The 17,905-nt window shown below is 35.4% G+C and overlaps 1 protein-coding gene across 1 annotated transcript in view; it reads left to right on the top strand.

The window, feature by feature from the left end:
- The window catches only part of TEKT3 (tektin 3), a 62,070-nt gene that overhangs the window by 16,161 nt on the left and 28,004 nt on the right, over nt 1–17,905 (top strand). The window contains exon 3 of the mRNA XM_036767578.1: nt 15,297–15,367. Within this exon, the coding sequence (XP_036623473.1) occupies nt 15,297–15,367 (71 nt within the window). The remainder of the gene's footprint in view (nt 1–15,296; nt 15,368–17,905) is intronic.

A 17,905-nucleotide genomic window follows, 5' to 3' on the forward strand; every position in this document is an offset into this window, starting at 1 on the left:
CATAAATATGGTTTTAATAACTAAATCAAGAAGAGCTAAAACAGACAAAGAAAATTTTAGACCAATTTCTCTAATAAATGTCAATGCAAAAAATTTAAATAAAATACTAGCAAGGCAATTACAACAATGTTTCACAAAGACCATACACTGGGATTTTTACCAGGTATACAGGGCTAGTTTCTTATTAGGAAAACAATAAACATATCATTAACAAAGACAATAAAAATCGTAACATTTTGATAAAATACAACACCCATTTGTGTTTAAAAACACACATTAGCATATAATGTAGCAATAAATGGAGTTTTTCTTCAAATAATAAGTGCTGTCTATCCAAAAACAAGAGCAAGCTTTGTATAATAGGAATAAGCTAGAGGCCTTTTCAGTAATATTAGGAGTGAAACAAGGATGTCCATTATCACTGTTATTATTTAATGCTGTACTAGGAATGCTAGCTAAGACAAGAAAAATGAGTAGAAGGAATAAGCAAAGGCAATGAGGAAACAAAACTATCACTTTTTACAAATGACATTATTGTATACTTAGAGAACTAAAAAACTAGTCAAAACAATTTACAATTTTAGTAAAAATAATCGTTTTTTATGTTACCAACAAAATCCAGCAGGAAGAGGTAGAGAAGTTCCATTTAAAATAACTACAAGCAGAATAAAATATTTGAAAGTCTACCTATGAACACACATACACAGGATTTATATGATTTACAATCCATATAGCATGACACACTTACAAATCACTCTTCCCATGCATAAAGACAGACCTAATAAGTGGAGAAATATTTTCTCATAAGTAGGCTAAGCCAGTATAATAAAAAATGACAATACTGCCTAGATTAATTTACTTATTCTATTCCATACTGGTCAAACTACCAACAAATTACTTTATAGAGCTGGAAAAAATAAAAACAAAATTCATCTGGAGAAATAAAAGGTCAAGAATATCAAGGTGTAATCATTGAAAAAAAATTGGGGAAAAAGGAGGCCTAGCAATACCTGATCTGAAACTATACTACAAATAATGATCATCAAAACAATTTGGTGCTGGATAAGAAATAGAGTAGTTGATCAGTGGAATAGATTACACAACATACAGAAGCAGAAGAGCACAGTAACCTAGGGTTTGATAAACCCAATGATCCTAGCTACTGGGGCAAGAATTCACCATTTGACAAAAACTGCTGGGAAAACTGAAAATAGTGTGGCAAAAATAGGCCACAGACTGACATCTCACACCGTATAGCAAGGTAAGATCCAAATGGGCACATGATTTAATGATAAAGGGTGATATCATAAGCAAATTATGGGAGTATGGAAGAAATTACTTGTCAGATTTATGAATAGGGGAAGAGTTTATGACTAAATAAGAGAAAGAGAGGTTTACAGGAGGTTAAATGGATAATTTTGACTGCATTAAATTAAAAAGGTTTCACACAAAACCAATACATCCAAAATTAGAAAAAGAGCAGGAACGTGGGGGAGGGGAGGTGGGGAATCTTTGGAGCAAGTTTCTCTGATAAAGATTTCATTTTTCAAATATGCAAAGGATGGAGACATTTATAATAATAGGAGTCATTGTCCGATTGATAGTCAAAGGATATGAACAGGCAGTTTTCGGAGAAAAAAAATCCATCAATCATCATATGGAAAAAATGCTCTAAATCATTAATAATTAGAGAATTACAATTAAAACAACTCTGAGGTACCACCTCATGCTCTAAGATGTGACCCAAAATTGATGATAAAAAAAGAAAATGACAACTACTGGAAGAGATGTGGGAAAATAGGTACACAGTAATGCACTACTGGTGGACTAGTCCAAACATTCTGGAAAGCAATTCAGAACAATGCCTAAAAAGTTATTAATATCTTTTGACCCTGAAACATTGCTACTAGGTCTATATCTCAAATAGATTAAAGAAAAAGGAAAGCTATTTATAGCAGATCTTTTTGTGGTGGCAAAGAATTGGAAACTGATGGAATATCCATTAATTGGGCTATTAAGTTATGGTATACGAAAATAACAAATTACTATTCTGCTGTAAGAAATAATGAAGGGGATGGTTTCAGAAAAACTTGGCAAGACTTATTTGAATTGATGTAAAATAAAGTGAACAGAACCAGGAGAAAAATCCACATAGGAACAGCAATGTTGTAAAAATAATCAATTGTGAAGAGTTAGTGACTGATAAATGCAGTGACCCACAAAAAATCCAAAGAACTCATCAAGAAAAAAATGTAATTCACCTGCAGATTGAGAACTGATGGACTCTGAGTGCAAAGAAGCATATTTTTTCTTTATTTTTCTTGTGCTTTTTTTAGGACAGGGTTAATACAGAATCCATATTTGTAATGGATTCTGTATTTCTTGCTTTCTCAATGGGCGATATAAGGGGTAGAGAGAGTGAGAACTTGGAACTGAAAATGAAAATTAGTTTAAAAGGTAATGTCCAAAAATGGAGAAATAAGTTTCTTTGTTTAAAAAAAAGTGGGGGGAACAATTTTATTTACTGGAAAAAAAGATTTAAAATTTATCAATTTATTTTTTCAAAAGGAATTTTCAGATAGGGGCCTTTTCAAACTTCTCAAAGTCTATAGCTGCAGCCTCCTGTTTCAGTTATTGAGCTTATCCCTAAATAAACAATACTTGACCTAGAATTTTGAGGAAGTAACCACCTAGCCATGCTCATTTCCAACCTGGCTCAGTCTTGGCCAATTTTTTAAGTAAATATATGGATTTCTGTTAAGATAGTAACATTAAATGTCATAGAGGAATCCAGCCCTCCCACCTATACTCCAGTTAAGCTCTAAAAACTGCATCAGATCAAATAATGATCAAGAAATACAAGGAAACAAGGACAACCAGAAACTGTGGGCACTGGAAGAGAAATCCCACCAAGGAAGCTGGGTACAGCACAGGTTAAATAGGTTTGAAGCCTACCAGTACTTTATCACAGATGCTTCAAAGGTACATGAAGCTTAGAATGCTATTTGTGGAGGGCTAGAAGCCTGGAGGGCTCTGACAGAGAAGTTCTATTGAGGGGAGAAGGAAGGGGAAGGAGGGTTGAAAACCCATAGCATTCTGACTGGATATTCTCCAGGTAACCCTGAAGACCATATCTCTCTGGCCTAGGATATTTCACAGAGGCCTAAAACCTACCAATAGGTACAAATATGCCAGAGGAGGTGGAAGTCAGTAGTAAGAGACCAGGAAATCGGGGTCAAGACCAAATGGGACATCTAGTTTTAGTAATAGTATATAAGTGGGCAGTCTGGCAAAAAGTTGTGAAGAAGGATCTGTGGCTGAAGATATGAATAAAAAGAAAAAGACACTGAAGACTATAAAGAAATAGAGAAACCTAGAAGAAGAGAGTAACTTTAAAAGCAAATACAAGCAGGGCCAAAAAAAAAGATCTTGCTACAATAACTCTGAGAGTACCTAGATGAAATGAAGAGATAAAAATTGAAATAACTTTGGGGAAGAGGGAGAGGAGAAGGAGGAGGGGAATAAGAAGCAGAAGAAGCAGAAGTAGTGGTGGTGGTGGTGGTGGTGGTGGTGACTTAAAACACACCTCACTAAAGCAGAAGAATCCCTAGAATTAATTAAGCAAATCAATGACTCTAGGAGGCAACAATAAATACTAGAACAAAATAAAATGAAAAAAAAAAGAATGAAATGTAATAATCTACTGGTTTAAAAACAACAACAACCACAACACTTGACCTGGAAAAACATGTTAGAAGGCAGGATTTGCAAATCATCATACTTCCTGAAAACCACAACAAACCCAAAAGCCTGGATACAATATTTTAAGAAATCATAAATGAAAAACTGCCCAGATCTATAAGAACCAAAGGATAAAGTAAAAATAGAAAGAATCCTCTATTCACCCCTTGAAAGAAATCCCCAAAATCAAAACTTCTAGGAATTTCACAACCAAAATCCAGAACTACCAGGTGAAAGAAAAATACTGGAAGCAGCCAGAAAGAGTTTAAGTACCAGGAATTAAAGTCAGAATCACAAAAGAATTTGCATCAACTCCAGTAAAGGAAAGAAAATCTTTGGTTTTTAATTGGATTTTACTACTGATTTATTTTACTGGTTTTTCTTTAATTCTGAGAGAATAAGAGAATGAGCAACTGACAGGTAGTACGAAATGTGGCATAGTTAGAGTAATAGATAATCACAAAAAATTCTATTCATCTAATCTGAATCATAGACTACAATCCTCACAACAGCCTCATGAAGTAGTGCTATTATCATAGGAGAGAAAATCTTTGATTAAGAAATTAAGACATAATTTAATATGCAAGACTGAGTATAGTATATGTAACACTTGGCTCAAAGGGTCAATATACCATGGGACTTTCTTATCATTGGTGGAGATTGTTTATGCAGTGCTTCATGCCTGCACGAGGGACAGGCAGAGTTGATGAGAAGGGAAAAGAAGAGAGATCTGGGGTCTTCTGGCTTCCAGCTTTGAGAAAGAAGATGCACTATTCCAAACTCTACAGATCACAGGAGGAAAAGACTCTGGGAAGAAACTGACATGAAGAACTGGCAAGCTCTGTGATGTCCCTATTCCCAGCTTGCTACACTAGAGACACCAGGAAATTTCTCTTAGGTGAGATCTGGGACCCTCTCTTTTTTGAGCCATTATCTTGCTCCCAAAGGGAGAGCTCATTCAATCTGTATTGTCTGGTACATGCTCTCATACATACTTTCTCTGATTTCTGTTTTTTATCTGCTTGGATAAATGAGTTTATTTGCTATTTGTATTCACTGTGGAACTAGCATCTGGTGGGAATGGACTCAATCCTTGGATATGGAGATTGGGATACTCCTTCCTGTTGAAAAATAGTGATAAGGAGCTGCAGCTTGAACCAAAAATCTACTCTTCTCCCCGCCCCCACCAAGACTAAAAATATTTAAGGGAGCAGATAGTTATAAAGCTAGGCCAGTAATACACACACCCCTGTCCCAAGGAAAGTGGAGTTACCAACCTCTGGCGCCAATCTTTTGTTTCCCCTCTTGGAAGGAATCAAAGTCTCCCTTCGAGAAGGATGTAGAAAGGAAGAGCTAGAGATTTCTATTTTTGCCTCCTTGCAAGATCCATGGTCCAAACAATACCACAACAACACACACCCCTTATAACTAGAAAGGAAATAATTGATCTTTATGAAATAGAGAGGGGTTTTTAATATTTCTTATGAAAAGACCAGAGTTGAATATAAATTTTAAAATGCAAATACACAGGAGGGGATAAAAATCTAGAAAGGAAAACATATTTAAGAAAAGTTGGAAGGATCTAAATGATAGGGGAGAAGAGACAAATGACTCTTTAAAATCCTACTGTCTTTCAAGAATCACAAAGGGAGTGCCTGAGAGTTGTTTTGTTCTTTTTTGATGATCTTAATAGATGAAAGAAAAAGGAATGAAAAAGAAAAAAGAAGAGATGAGAGAAATGGAGTGGAATGAAGAGTCTCTGAAAAAGAAATAAAAAGTTAAGGGAGCAAGCTTTACATGAACCTCATTCTTACCTGAATCTGACAAAAGAGTTTTGAATACATACACACACAGAGAGTTTGGTGTTAGAACTATACTAAAACATATGTTAGAAATGTTTAAAATATTAGAAACATATTAAACTATAGGGAAAGAAGTAGGGTTGGAGGCAAGAAGGAAATTTAAGAGGAAGTGTAGAGCCTGGGAGGTGATAGCTACAAGTTTAAAAAAAATTCAATTTTGAAAAGTTTGAATTGAAAAGAAAGTAAGTATGTTTTCTCAAGACTGGAAAAGATGATGGAGTAAGAGAAAGTGGTAGAGCTCTGCTCTCTCCCATAACTATTCTAAGATCAAGGAAGAATATCAGAACAACTGGTGATCATGAAATCCAAGTAGAAAGCACAGTGCATCATTTTTCCATCCCAGGACTGCAGATTCAGCCAAAGAGTGAGTGAACAGGGCAAGAACTTCAACCAGGGATGGGTCTGCAGCACTTTCACTCCAATTTTAGAGCAGGAATACAGATTCAGTCCACAAGTGAGTAACCAGGACAGGGGTGAGCATGCAACTCTGTTGCTCTGACCCTGGAGCAGAATCATGGATTCAGCCCACAGAACTAGAATGAGATCCACAGCTTGAGTAACAAAGGCAAGAACTGCCAAACATGAAGTAGGGGTGAGCCTACAGCTCCATCATTCTGAACCTGCAGAATCTTCCATCTAGTGGACATATAGCTTTAGGACCAACCAAACATCTACTGTAGCTCTAGCTATGGGCAAGCCTACAGTTGTTGTTGCCCAGACCCAGACTATTGTTAGAAACCTACAAAGCTCAAGCCAGGAGAGGAGCAATCAGATTGAGTCCTACATTAGATGGCTTAGGGCCAACCGAAAGTCTACAATTCTCTGGATTGAGCCACACTTAAGATCCTTGAAGAACACAGCTGTCCATAGCCAGCCAGAGAAAGCAGGAAAAGGATCCCAGATAAGTCAGATCAGGACGATACAAGGCACAGACATTTCACACAGAATTGTACAGAGCCTGGCATTAATACAAAGTCCTAATTCAGGAAGTAAGGTGGGAAGAAAGAGAAACAAAGATATGGGTCAAGAAAAAGAAAATTACAATGCCTACAAAGTCTCAAAAAAAAACAATTTGACCAAAAAGTCAAATTAGATTCCTGGAGCAAATGAATCAAGAGTTTTTAAATGATGTTATAAATAAAATGAGAGCTCTAAAGGAAAAAATTAGAAAAGAAATGATATCTCTGTGGGAGAGGATTGGAAGAAGAATTAATAGCTTAGTACAAGAGGTATAAATATTCAAGTAACAAACTCCCTAAAAATTAGAATGCAACAAACAATAACTATGAGACAACAAGAAATACTAAAAACAAACTCAAAATATTTTAAAATTAAAAATGTAAGCTGCCTCTTTTTAAAAACTGACCTGGAAAACCAGTCAAAGAAAGATAATTTAAGGATCATTGGATTACCTGAAAGTCATAACCAAAAATAAATAAATAAAAACCTAGATAGCAGTGTTCAAGAAATCATGATGAAAAAGAAACTTTTCAAATCTATTAGAACTTTTTGAAAGAAACCCCACAACAAAAGGTCCCTGTAGTGTCATAGCAAAAACATAATTTTCAAGTCAAAGAGAATACTGCACCCAGCCAAAGAATATTCAAGTGCAGAGGAGACATAGTCAGACTCACACAAGATATGACAGTTACTATCATAAAGAAGCAGAGGTTTTGAAATACAACATTCCAAAAGATAAAAGATGTGGACCAAGAGTAATAACTCAAAAAAATTGAATAGAATCCTATGAGGGGGGAAATGGATTTTTAATGAGATGGAGGACTTCTAAGCATTCATTATGAGAAGAACAGAGCTGAATAGAAACTGTGAACAGAGAGCAGTGAAGAAAAAACGTTAAAAGGTAAATATAAGTGGACAATCTGGAGGGACTATACAAGAATGAGGTATTTACACTCTAATGGGGAAAATTATTCAAATGCCCCCGCAAAGAAAATATCCCTCTTATGAGGGAATCAGATATAAATAAAACAGAGGACCTAGGAGTATTTTTGTTATTTTCTTATAACCACAAAGGAAGAATCATATAGTTAGAATGTACAAGTAGCAGACTATGCAAATAAGGCAAAAGTGGGAGGGGAAGCAAAAGGCTTACTTTTATCTGAACTAGTCAAAGGAGGATAGAATCCACAAACGCATACACATGAAGAATTTGATGTAGAAACACATTTAACTCAACAGAGAAGAAGGAGGGCATGAAAAAAGGAGAGTCTCATCATAAGCAAAAAAAAAACAACACCCTGTAGCTTAATCAAGTAGATGATGAAAAGTAATTTTAAAAGGAAAAAAATCTTAAATCTGTTACTGGGGTCTAGAAGAGTAGCAGGGGAACAGGAGACTTCATCAATCAAAGATCACTGATGCTGAGCATACTCTCCCCTCACCACTGTTCTTTGTAAAGGGGATGAGGAAGCAGAGAAAAGAAAGTATGAGAATAGGATGAAAACATATAACATAAACAGTGATCCTAAAGGTGAATACAAATCGTATGAATTCACCAAAAAGATAGAAAAGAATAGCAAAATCCAACAATACATTTTTACTTATAAGAAACACATTTGAAACAAATCTTCTCATAGTGAATAAGACTAGAAAAAATCTATTATGCTTTAGCTAAACTCAAAATATCAGGGTTATCAATATCACAGACAAGGCAACAGCAAAAATAGACTTGATTTAAAAAGGGGTTAAATAGTAAAGTTAACAGGCTAAAGGTGCCATAGACAATTAATATCAATACTTAATATATTGAATGAAGTATTTACATACAAGATGAAATGGTATTGTATGTAAATACTTAAAGGAAAAGGTATATGTGTTACAGAGAGAAATAGAAAGTGAAATTATAATAGTCTGGTACTCTAGTGTACTCCTTTCAAACCAAGATAAATTTAATAAAAACAACAGCAACCAAGAGCCAACATTATATATAATGAGGGCAAATTAAAGGACTTCTCAATAAGATCAGGGATATAGCAAGGATGTCCATTATCACCACTACTGTTTCAATAAAAGATTACAATGCTAGTTATAGCAATGACAAGGAAGAGAAATTGGGGGAATAAATTTGGGCAAAGAGGAAACTAGATTATCACTTTTTGCAGGCAATATGACTCTTAGAGAAACCTGGAAAGTCAACTAAAAATTAGTTGAAATGATGATTTTGGTAAAGTTGCAAAATATAACTTAATTAGCATATCTGTTAATAAACAAATTAATGACAAAATGTAATAACAAAAGAAAGGAAATAGAAAGAGTGATTCCATTTAAAACAACTACAGAATGTTTACATAATTGGGAGACAACTACAAAACACATTACAGAAATAAAGCTAAATAATTGGAGAAATATCAATTGATCATGGGTAGGCTGAGTCAGAATAATAAAAATGGCATTATTACGTACATTAATTTACTTAGTGCCACACCAACCAATCTACCAAATGATTGCTTTATAGATATAAAAAAAATTCTAGAGGATCTAAAGCTCAAGAATCTGAGGAGAAATAATGGAGGAGGGAGGTAGTAAAAAGAAAGATGGTCTAGCAGTACCAGACCCTAAACTACCATACAAAGAAGCAAACTTTTTTTTGGAAAGGCTGTTATCTGTATTGGTGAAAGAAGTAGCCAATTAAGACACACATCTATCAGAGTATCAGATTAAGTATATTTTCATCATCATCACAGTTTGCTTTAGTCCTTTATCACTCTCATCTGGATTGTTGCATTGGATTCCTAATGGGTCTTTTGTTTTCAACATTCACTTTTAAAGATTTTGAGTTCCAATTTTTTTTTCCCTCCCTCCCTCCCCTCCTCCTTCCCCAAGACAGCATGCAATCTGATATAGGCTATACATGTACAATCATACTAAACATATTTCCACCTTATTCATGTTGTGAAAGAAGAATCAGGACAAAAAGGAAAAACTACAAGAAAGAAAAAAGAAAGAAAATAGTATGCCCCAATCTGCCTTCAGACTCTATAGTTCTTTCTCTGGATGTGGATAGCATTTTCCATCATGAGTCTTTTGGAATTGTCTTAGATCATCGTATTGCTGAGAAGGGCTAAGTATCAAAGTTGGTCATCGCACGATGTTGCTATTACTGTGTACAATTGTAATGTCAATTAAGTTGGGTGTCTTTGATTGAGTCTTACTAGGTGCCAAACCCCAGGCCCAAACCCCTATCTGCTAGGTGCTAAGCCTATGTGGGCATGAAGCCCTCAGGGTCCTAAGGGGAGTTACTAAGACCAGAGCCAGTAATATGAGCCTAAGTTCTGGTTGTTCAGATGACATTAGATGACATCTAAAGACTGTATAAAAAGAGAGAGAGCAGAGCTATTTGCAGGAGGCTCTCACTCCTGGAGTCACGGGACTCTGGGCAGCTGCTTTAAGTGCCTCCCAGCTGAACACAGATGCTGATGGTTTCTTGGTAACTATAAATTTTATTTGGTCTGTTTATAAATGTATGCTTGTAATTTGCTTGTATTTGCTCTGCAGTTCAGGGTGCTGGCTTTTCCCCCTGAACTAAGTGAATGATATTTCTATGCTGGATTAAAGTAAGATTGTTAACCCCCTAACATTACTTTCCTTAGTAAAGCAGATCAAAAGAACCTGTGCTTGCAGCTTGGCTTGTGTTGGTTTTTCTCCCCCACAACAGCTGCTAGCCGAATTGTTGCAACAACAATGTTCTCCTGGTTCTGCTCACTTCACTCAACATTGGTTCCTGTAAGTCTTTCCAGGTTTTTCTGAAATCCACCTGCTCATCATTTCTTATGAAACAATAGTATTCCATTACATTCATATACCACAACTTGTTCAGCCATTCCAAGGTTGATGGGCATCCCCTCAATTTCCAATACTTTGCCACCACAAAAAAAAAGCTGCTATAAATGTTTTTGTACATGTGGGTACTTTTCCCTTTTTTATGATTTCTTTGGGATACAGACCTAGTAGTGGTATAGTCTTTTTTTTTTTCACAGCTCTTTGGGCATAGTTTCAAATTGCTCTCCGGAATGGTTAGATCATTTCACAACTCCACCAACAATGCATTAATGTTCCAATTTTCCCACATCTACTCCACATTTATCATTTTCCTTTTTTGTCATATTAGCCAATCTGATAGGGGTGAGATGGTACCTCAGAGTTGTTTTAATTTGCATTTCTCTAATCAATAATGATTTAGAGCATTTTTTCATATAACTATAGATAGCTTTAATTTCTTCATCTGAAAATAAAGCAATCATTTTTTAAAAATCATTTTATATTGGTTAAATAAGTTAATCAGTAGATTAAATTAATTACACAACACAAAGAGGAAATTAATCTAGTAGCCTAGTGTTTGATAAACTCAAAGACTCCAGCTACTGGAGTAAGAACTCACTATTCAAAAAGAAACTTGATGGGAAAATTTCAAAATAGACTGGCAGAAATTAGGTTTAGAACAGTATCTCCAGATAAGCACTAAATATATACATAATGACATATAAAAAGTGACATCATTAACAAATAGGAGGAATAAGAAAGATAATTTTCTCTTGGATTTATGGATAGGGAAAGAGTTCCTGACCAAAGAATGGGAAAAATAATCACAGAAAATAAAATATACAATGTTGATTGTATAAAATTTAAAAGTTTTTGTACAAACAAAACCAATTCAACTAAAATCAGATGAGAAACAGTTAACTGGGGGGGTGGGGAGTGAAATCTTTAGAACAAGTTTCACTGATAAGAATCTCAACATCAAGATATATAAGGAACTGATTCCAATTTATAAAAATAAAATAAATTATCCAGTTGATAAATTGTTGAATACATGAATAGGCAGTTCTCAAAGGAAGAAATCCAAGCTTTGAACACCCATATTCTCTGAACCACTGATAACTAAAGAAATTCAAATTAAAGCAACTCAGAGGTTCTACTTCATACTCATTAAATTGTCAAAGTTGACCCCCCGAAAAAGGAAAAATGACTAATTTTGGAGAGGCCACGGGAAACCAGATACACTAATACACATATGAATGGTTCTCTTCTCTCTCTCTCTCTCTCTCTCTCTCTATCTATCTATCTATCTATCACACACACACACACACACACATTTACTAGCTATGTGACCCTGAGCAAGTCATTTAACCTTTTTCTCAGTTTTCACAATACTCACCTACTTCCCAGGGATGTTGTAAGGATCACATGATATAATATTTGTAAAGCACTTAGCACAATGCCTGCACATAGTAGGCACTGAATAAAAGTGGGTTTCCTTCCTTCCTAGTAATGCACACTTTTAAATATTAGTGGTCAGTTAACACTCACTGTTACTCTTCTACAGGCACAGAATCCAGAAGGTAACCCCACCATCTCACAGTTTTCTCAGAGGCAATTTTTATAGTGGGCATGATGCAGCTTGGGATTTCTGGGAACCCTGAAATGCCAGGGTGCAGGACGGCACCAGTCTGGAATGAATTCACACACTAAAACCTTCTTCCAGTCAGGGAGCAAATTTAGAATCAGGCAGTGTTCCTAGTGAACCTGCAATTTAATGGGGGTGAGATTGTACATTGGTAACTAAGGTGGGACTTTCTTACTGTGTTAGAATGATAAATTAAGTCTCTTTGATTGAACCTTACTAGGTGCTAAACCCCAGGCCAAACCCCTACTACTAGGTGCTAAGCCAACATGGGCATGAAGCCCTCTGGGCCCTAAGGGGAGTTGCTAAGACCAGAGCCAATAGTATGAACCTAAGTTCTGGTCACTCAGATGACGTTTGATGACATCCAAAGACTGTATAAAAAGAGAGAACAGAGCTATTTGCTTGAGGCTGTCATTCTGGGAGGAGTGTTGATGTGGAGACTCTGAGCAGCTGTAGTTAAGAGCCCTCCAGCTTGTGAACTCAGATGTTGATGCATTTCTGATAACTATGAATTGTATTTGGTCTGTTTATAAATGTATGTTTGTAATTTGTTTGTATTTTCTCTGCAGTTCAGGGTGCTGGCTTTTTCCCCTGAGCTAAGTGAATGATATTTGTAGGTTGGTTTGAAATAAGATTGTTAACCCCCTAACACCACTTTCCTTAGTAAAGCAGATCAAAAGAACTTGTGCTGGCAGCATCTTTGTTGTTGGGCTTGTGTTGATCTTTCACCCCCACAGCAGCTGCTAGCCGAACTGTTGCAAAAGACTGATGCTTACATACAAAAGGATCTGCATGGAATTAAGGAGTGACAAGTAGTCTGAGGTGGGCCAAGAAGGACAGTGAAAGGAATACCAATTAGAGGCTAATTAGATGATCTAGGTGAGATTAAGGATTATCAGTAAATGCAAGTAGTCAGTGGGCCACATATGACAGTGAGAGGAATGTCAAGTAAGCTGATTAGGTGATGAAGTAGTCTGGGGTAGGCCAGTGATCTGGGCTCCTAGAATGTGTGGGAAAATTCAGGACTGGGTGGCTTTCAAAGATATGGTCTTTCCTTGTAGGGGTCCAGGTCCCATCACCCCATCTGGCAGGGTACTAGACTTAGAGTTAGAAATCTTGAGTTTAAGCCCCAACTCTACAACTTATTAACCATGTGACCTTATTGACTCAGTAATTCATTTAATTTCTCTGAGAGCCTGTTTCTTCATCTATAAAATGGGGCTAATAATGTTTTCATTACCTACTTCACAAGGTTGTTATAAGGAAGACACTTTGCAAGTTAACTTCCAGGTCAAGAAGACCTAGGTTAAAGGCCTACTTCTGACATACACACATGAGCTGTGTTACCCTTACTTAACGTTACAATTCTCTAAGACAGATGTTCTTAACCTTTTTGTATGTGTCATTAATCTCTTTGGCAGTCCTATAAAGTCTAGATACCCTATCATTTTCATAGTAATCTTTTAAAATACATAAGATTACAAAGAAAACCAATCATATTGAAATGTAGTCATTAAAAAAATTTTAAAATAGAAGCTTTTTGGTAGTAGTCCTATCCTAGCTACTGAACATGTAGATCTTTTGTATTCCCACATTTCAATACCACCACCATTCTCCTGTATCCCTAAGATATCCTTGGATCCTTCTTCAGTCAAGAGAGGATACATATTACCATTGCTCTGTAGATATACAAATGATTTCCAAAGTGACGCAACAACAAAAACAACAATAACAGTAACAGCTGCTAGCAATTATGTAGCACTTTACCTTTGCAAATGTGTCATTTTATCCTCAGACAATAATTATAGGAGGTCAGTGCTCTTATCATGTGCATTTTACAGATAAGGAAACTGAAATCCACAAGTTAAATGATTTGCCCTAGGACACACAGTGTCTAAGGCTGGATTTGAATTCAAGTCTTCCTAACTCTTAAGTTCCGTGCTCTATCCATTGTGCTACCTAAATAATTTCTAAGGAGGTCAACACATCACTAATTTAGAGTGCCAGTTCTTTCATGGTAACTGAGCCTCTTTATATTCAAGTGACTTAATAAAGAGGAAAAATTAGAATAATATATGCCTATCTCAAAACTTTGGGTTTAAATTTTTCCCATTTCCACTAACCCCTCTTCTCCTAAATATCTGTAATTGTTAATAATTATTTATATTTACATAAATGCATTTATATGAATATATCTATATTTAATAATTTTTGGTTGACTCCAAGAGCCTCATTAAAGTCTTATTTCCATAAGATAATCAGGAGTTCTCAATATGTGCCATATGCATACACTACAATCCGAATAAAAAAAAACAGACTAACATAAACAAAAATTATACTGGAGGATACACAAATCCCATCAGAATTGAACAATCATAAACTGAATCACAAGAAAGACTATGATTATAAATTCCAACTGTCATTGTAAGAGTAAGAATTAGGAGGAAGCAATCAATGACACATTTAGTTCAGTACTGGGTAGGAAGGAAGTAGAAGATTCCTGAAGTGTAGCCCTTATGTATTGAAATGTAATATTGGTGTATGCTATATGTTAAATATTATGGTACCCATCACATCAACATCCTTAAAAGGCCGCCATCACTGTTTGCAGGTTACTTGTTGGAGCTTTCTATGGAAATGAAAGAGAAAATTTTCCTTCTCATAACTCAAAAATAGTTGAATGAGTTTAACCTTCATTTTCTTTTTCACATTATTTTCTCAACTTGTCCATGTCTGTTCATCAACCCCACCAACTGAATTTCAGATCCATGTCTTTTGTCTGAAAACACCAGGTTTTTTTTCTTTTTGGGGCTAAGGCGAAAATCCCAGGAAAATATGGATGAAGGAAAAGAAGAGGCTATGAATTAAACTTTTAGCTGTACTTAACATGGCTAAACATAGCTATACTAAGCTATACTTAGTAGAATTATCATTTTCATCTTCTAGCTATTTGGAATAATAGGCATAATAATGTTCCCTGCTCCTACTTGGTTCCAGCCATGATAGCAGGACTCAGAAAAGGGGACAGCAGTGGATTATATAACTTGTACCATGGTTTCTTTGCAGGCCAAGGGGACTATTTCAGCATAGTATGAACAAATAAAAAGACGAAGTTATAAACTAAGTTTTTGACATGATAACTATTTGTATTTAACTAGCTACTAAAGTCAAATAAATTTCTTTTTATCGGCGTATCATTAAGTAAATAATTTTGAATGATATACAAATTGATAGAAAGCACTAATGAAATTTTTCTTTCGATTGAGTAGGAAGTTGATGTTATTAAATCTTGTCAAGAAAGAATGAAGCAACATCTGGACAAGGCTATTGCTCAACTTGCGTAAGAAAGAATTTTACCTTTGCTTTTATTGGTGGGTTTTGAAATTCGTAATCTATACATTTTTATAACTTTCCATTCTACTTTCTTTTAAACTTTAATACAAAAATATAATAAAATCCTACAAGAAGCTAAGATGTCCACTATAGTTGTAAATAGTTTGTTGCTTTCAAACAAATTAGAATCAACTTTCCTAAGAGGATACTGTCAGGGATGCCATACAAGGGATTTATGCACTGTGCAGAAAGTTACAATAGAAAATCTCTAAGGATTCTTTCAACCTAAAATTCTTGGATTCTATAACATAAAACTGAGTTGTGTGTATTATAGGTAAAAATCATAAATGTTCTAGAATGAAGAAAAGGAATTTAAGCAATCTTATTCCTTGATAACAAGTATTAGTATATAAAGTTTAATTGGCTAAGCCTAAGGAGCTTACTTTAAGTGTAAAATCCCAATGCATCTTCATTTCTTTTTTGGATACAGAGGAAATTAAGACTGAATATCTCATGAAAGTGGAAGTATAAATAGAAACCAGGTTAACAGATTTACACTTTTGCCTTTCCTGGTGTGCACATCAGAGTATTTCAGTCTTTGATTCTATGTTTTATATGTTTGTATCTGTATCCATATCTATAGGCCTATAGATATCTTTAAACTTTATCATTGTCTTAAAACTCTAGGAAGCTGTAATTGAAAGACTTTTTCAGTCACTCTCTAGGACAAAAATTGACTTCTCCCAGATTTGGATATCACAAGATCTCAGAGTTGCAAGGAACCTCAGAAGTCATCTATTTAAACTAACCAAGAAGCCATTCTAAAACCTGTCGCAGAGTGGTCAGCCAATCTTTGCTCAAAGACTATTGGTGAGAGGAGAACCTACTGCCTACTGAAGCAGCTTGTTCCAATTTTGGATTCATCTGTTTGGAAGCTTATATCACATTCATATCTCCCTGTTTACAACTGCCACCTATTATTTCTGGTTCTGCCTTGTCAAATGAATAAATCTAATCCCTTTTCCACAAGATGGACTTGACTTGAACACATCTCTCTTAAATTTTCTCTTCTCCAGATTAAACTTACCCAGGTCCTTCAACTGATCCTCATATGACATGGTCTTTAGGCCATTTTCCACCTTCTTGATTGCTGTTCTCTGAATATTCTTCTATTTATTAGTATCCTTCCTAAAACATAGTCTGACCAGAAGCAGAGTGTAAGAGGACTATCATGTCCCTTAGTCCTAAATATTATGCTTCTCTTAGTGCAGCCTAAGGTTTCATAAACTTTTGTTGCTGTTATCCACCCATTGATTTATTATGATCTTGTATTATACTAAAGTCTTAAGAGCTTTTACAGTTGAACTACTATTCAGTCCACTATCTTGTACTTTGTGAAATTAATTATTTTTAACTCAAGTGTAAAATTTAACATTTATCCCTACTGAATTCAGCCCAAAGTGCAAATCAGAGATTTCTTTGGTTCCTAACTGTATCACCTAACTCCTGCTAGCATTGATCCATATGATTCTACCAATCATTCATATGACTTCTAAGTTGAATTAGTACATTTATCATTGATATAATTTTTCAAATAATGTTCCTCAATTTTCAGAATTTCCTGGGTTATTCATGAAGGGCATCTAAAAACATAAGCTCTAGGATTCCTTCATAATGGACCAATACTCAATTGTGGGAAGTACGTTTCATTATTAAAGGAAAGTTCAAGCTATAAACAACTTAATAGCTTCTGGCCTTCAAATGTGCTCCTCTTTCACCCTGTCCTTTTCATTTTCTCCATTTTAATCATTTGGCTTTATCTCATGAATGAGCCCTTCAAGTAAAAGTTTTCATTGTCTGATTTTTACCTTCTCCTCCACCTCTTTTCTTCTGTATCAGGCCTTCAATCTTTAAGGTGCCTGGGAATTCCTTTTGCAAGCATATTACCCTTTCCTCCTCAAAACCCAACCCTCAGCTGTCTGAACTTAAGAACCCTGGAAACAATTTAAGAGTTTCTGGTGATATAAAATACAGTGAATTGACTGCTGAGCAGCATAAGAAACTGAAGAAGTAGTTATTTTCTATCCTTCCCCTGTTGAATGCTATTGTAGAAAAAGTACTAACATTCAGTCAGATGGCTTATGGTTGAGGCCTGAATGGGGTACTAGTTTTTAATACTTATATGACCTTGGGCAAGGCACTTAACCTCTCTCATCCTCCATTTATTCACCTGTAAAATAAGGACACCAGCTGTTTGTACAATTCACCCTCATAAGGTTGTTAGAAAGAAAATGTTTTTTTAAAATTTTGAAGCTCTACATAAATTTGCCCTATTATTATAAAATTAATTAGCAAATCCTTTAGATACTTCCCTTTTACATCTCTTACATCTGTCCCATTCTTTCTATTCCTACTAGGACCACCTACTGGGACTGATCCAGGTGCTTAGGAGCTCTTGCTTAGAGTCTCCTAACTCTAGTCTCTCTCCCTTTTAATATATACTACATATCACTTCCAGACTGATTTCTTTGAAACAGCAGTTCTA

The sequence above is a fragment of the Trichosurus vulpecula genome, chromosome 7 (genome assembly GCF_011100635.1).
Source record: "Trichosurus vulpecula isolate mTriVul1 chromosome 7, mTriVul1.pri, whole genome shotgun sequence".
NCBI classification, from domain to species: domain Eukaryota; kingdom Metazoa; phylum Chordata; class Mammalia; order Diprotodontia; family Phalangeridae; genus Trichosurus; species Trichosurus vulpecula.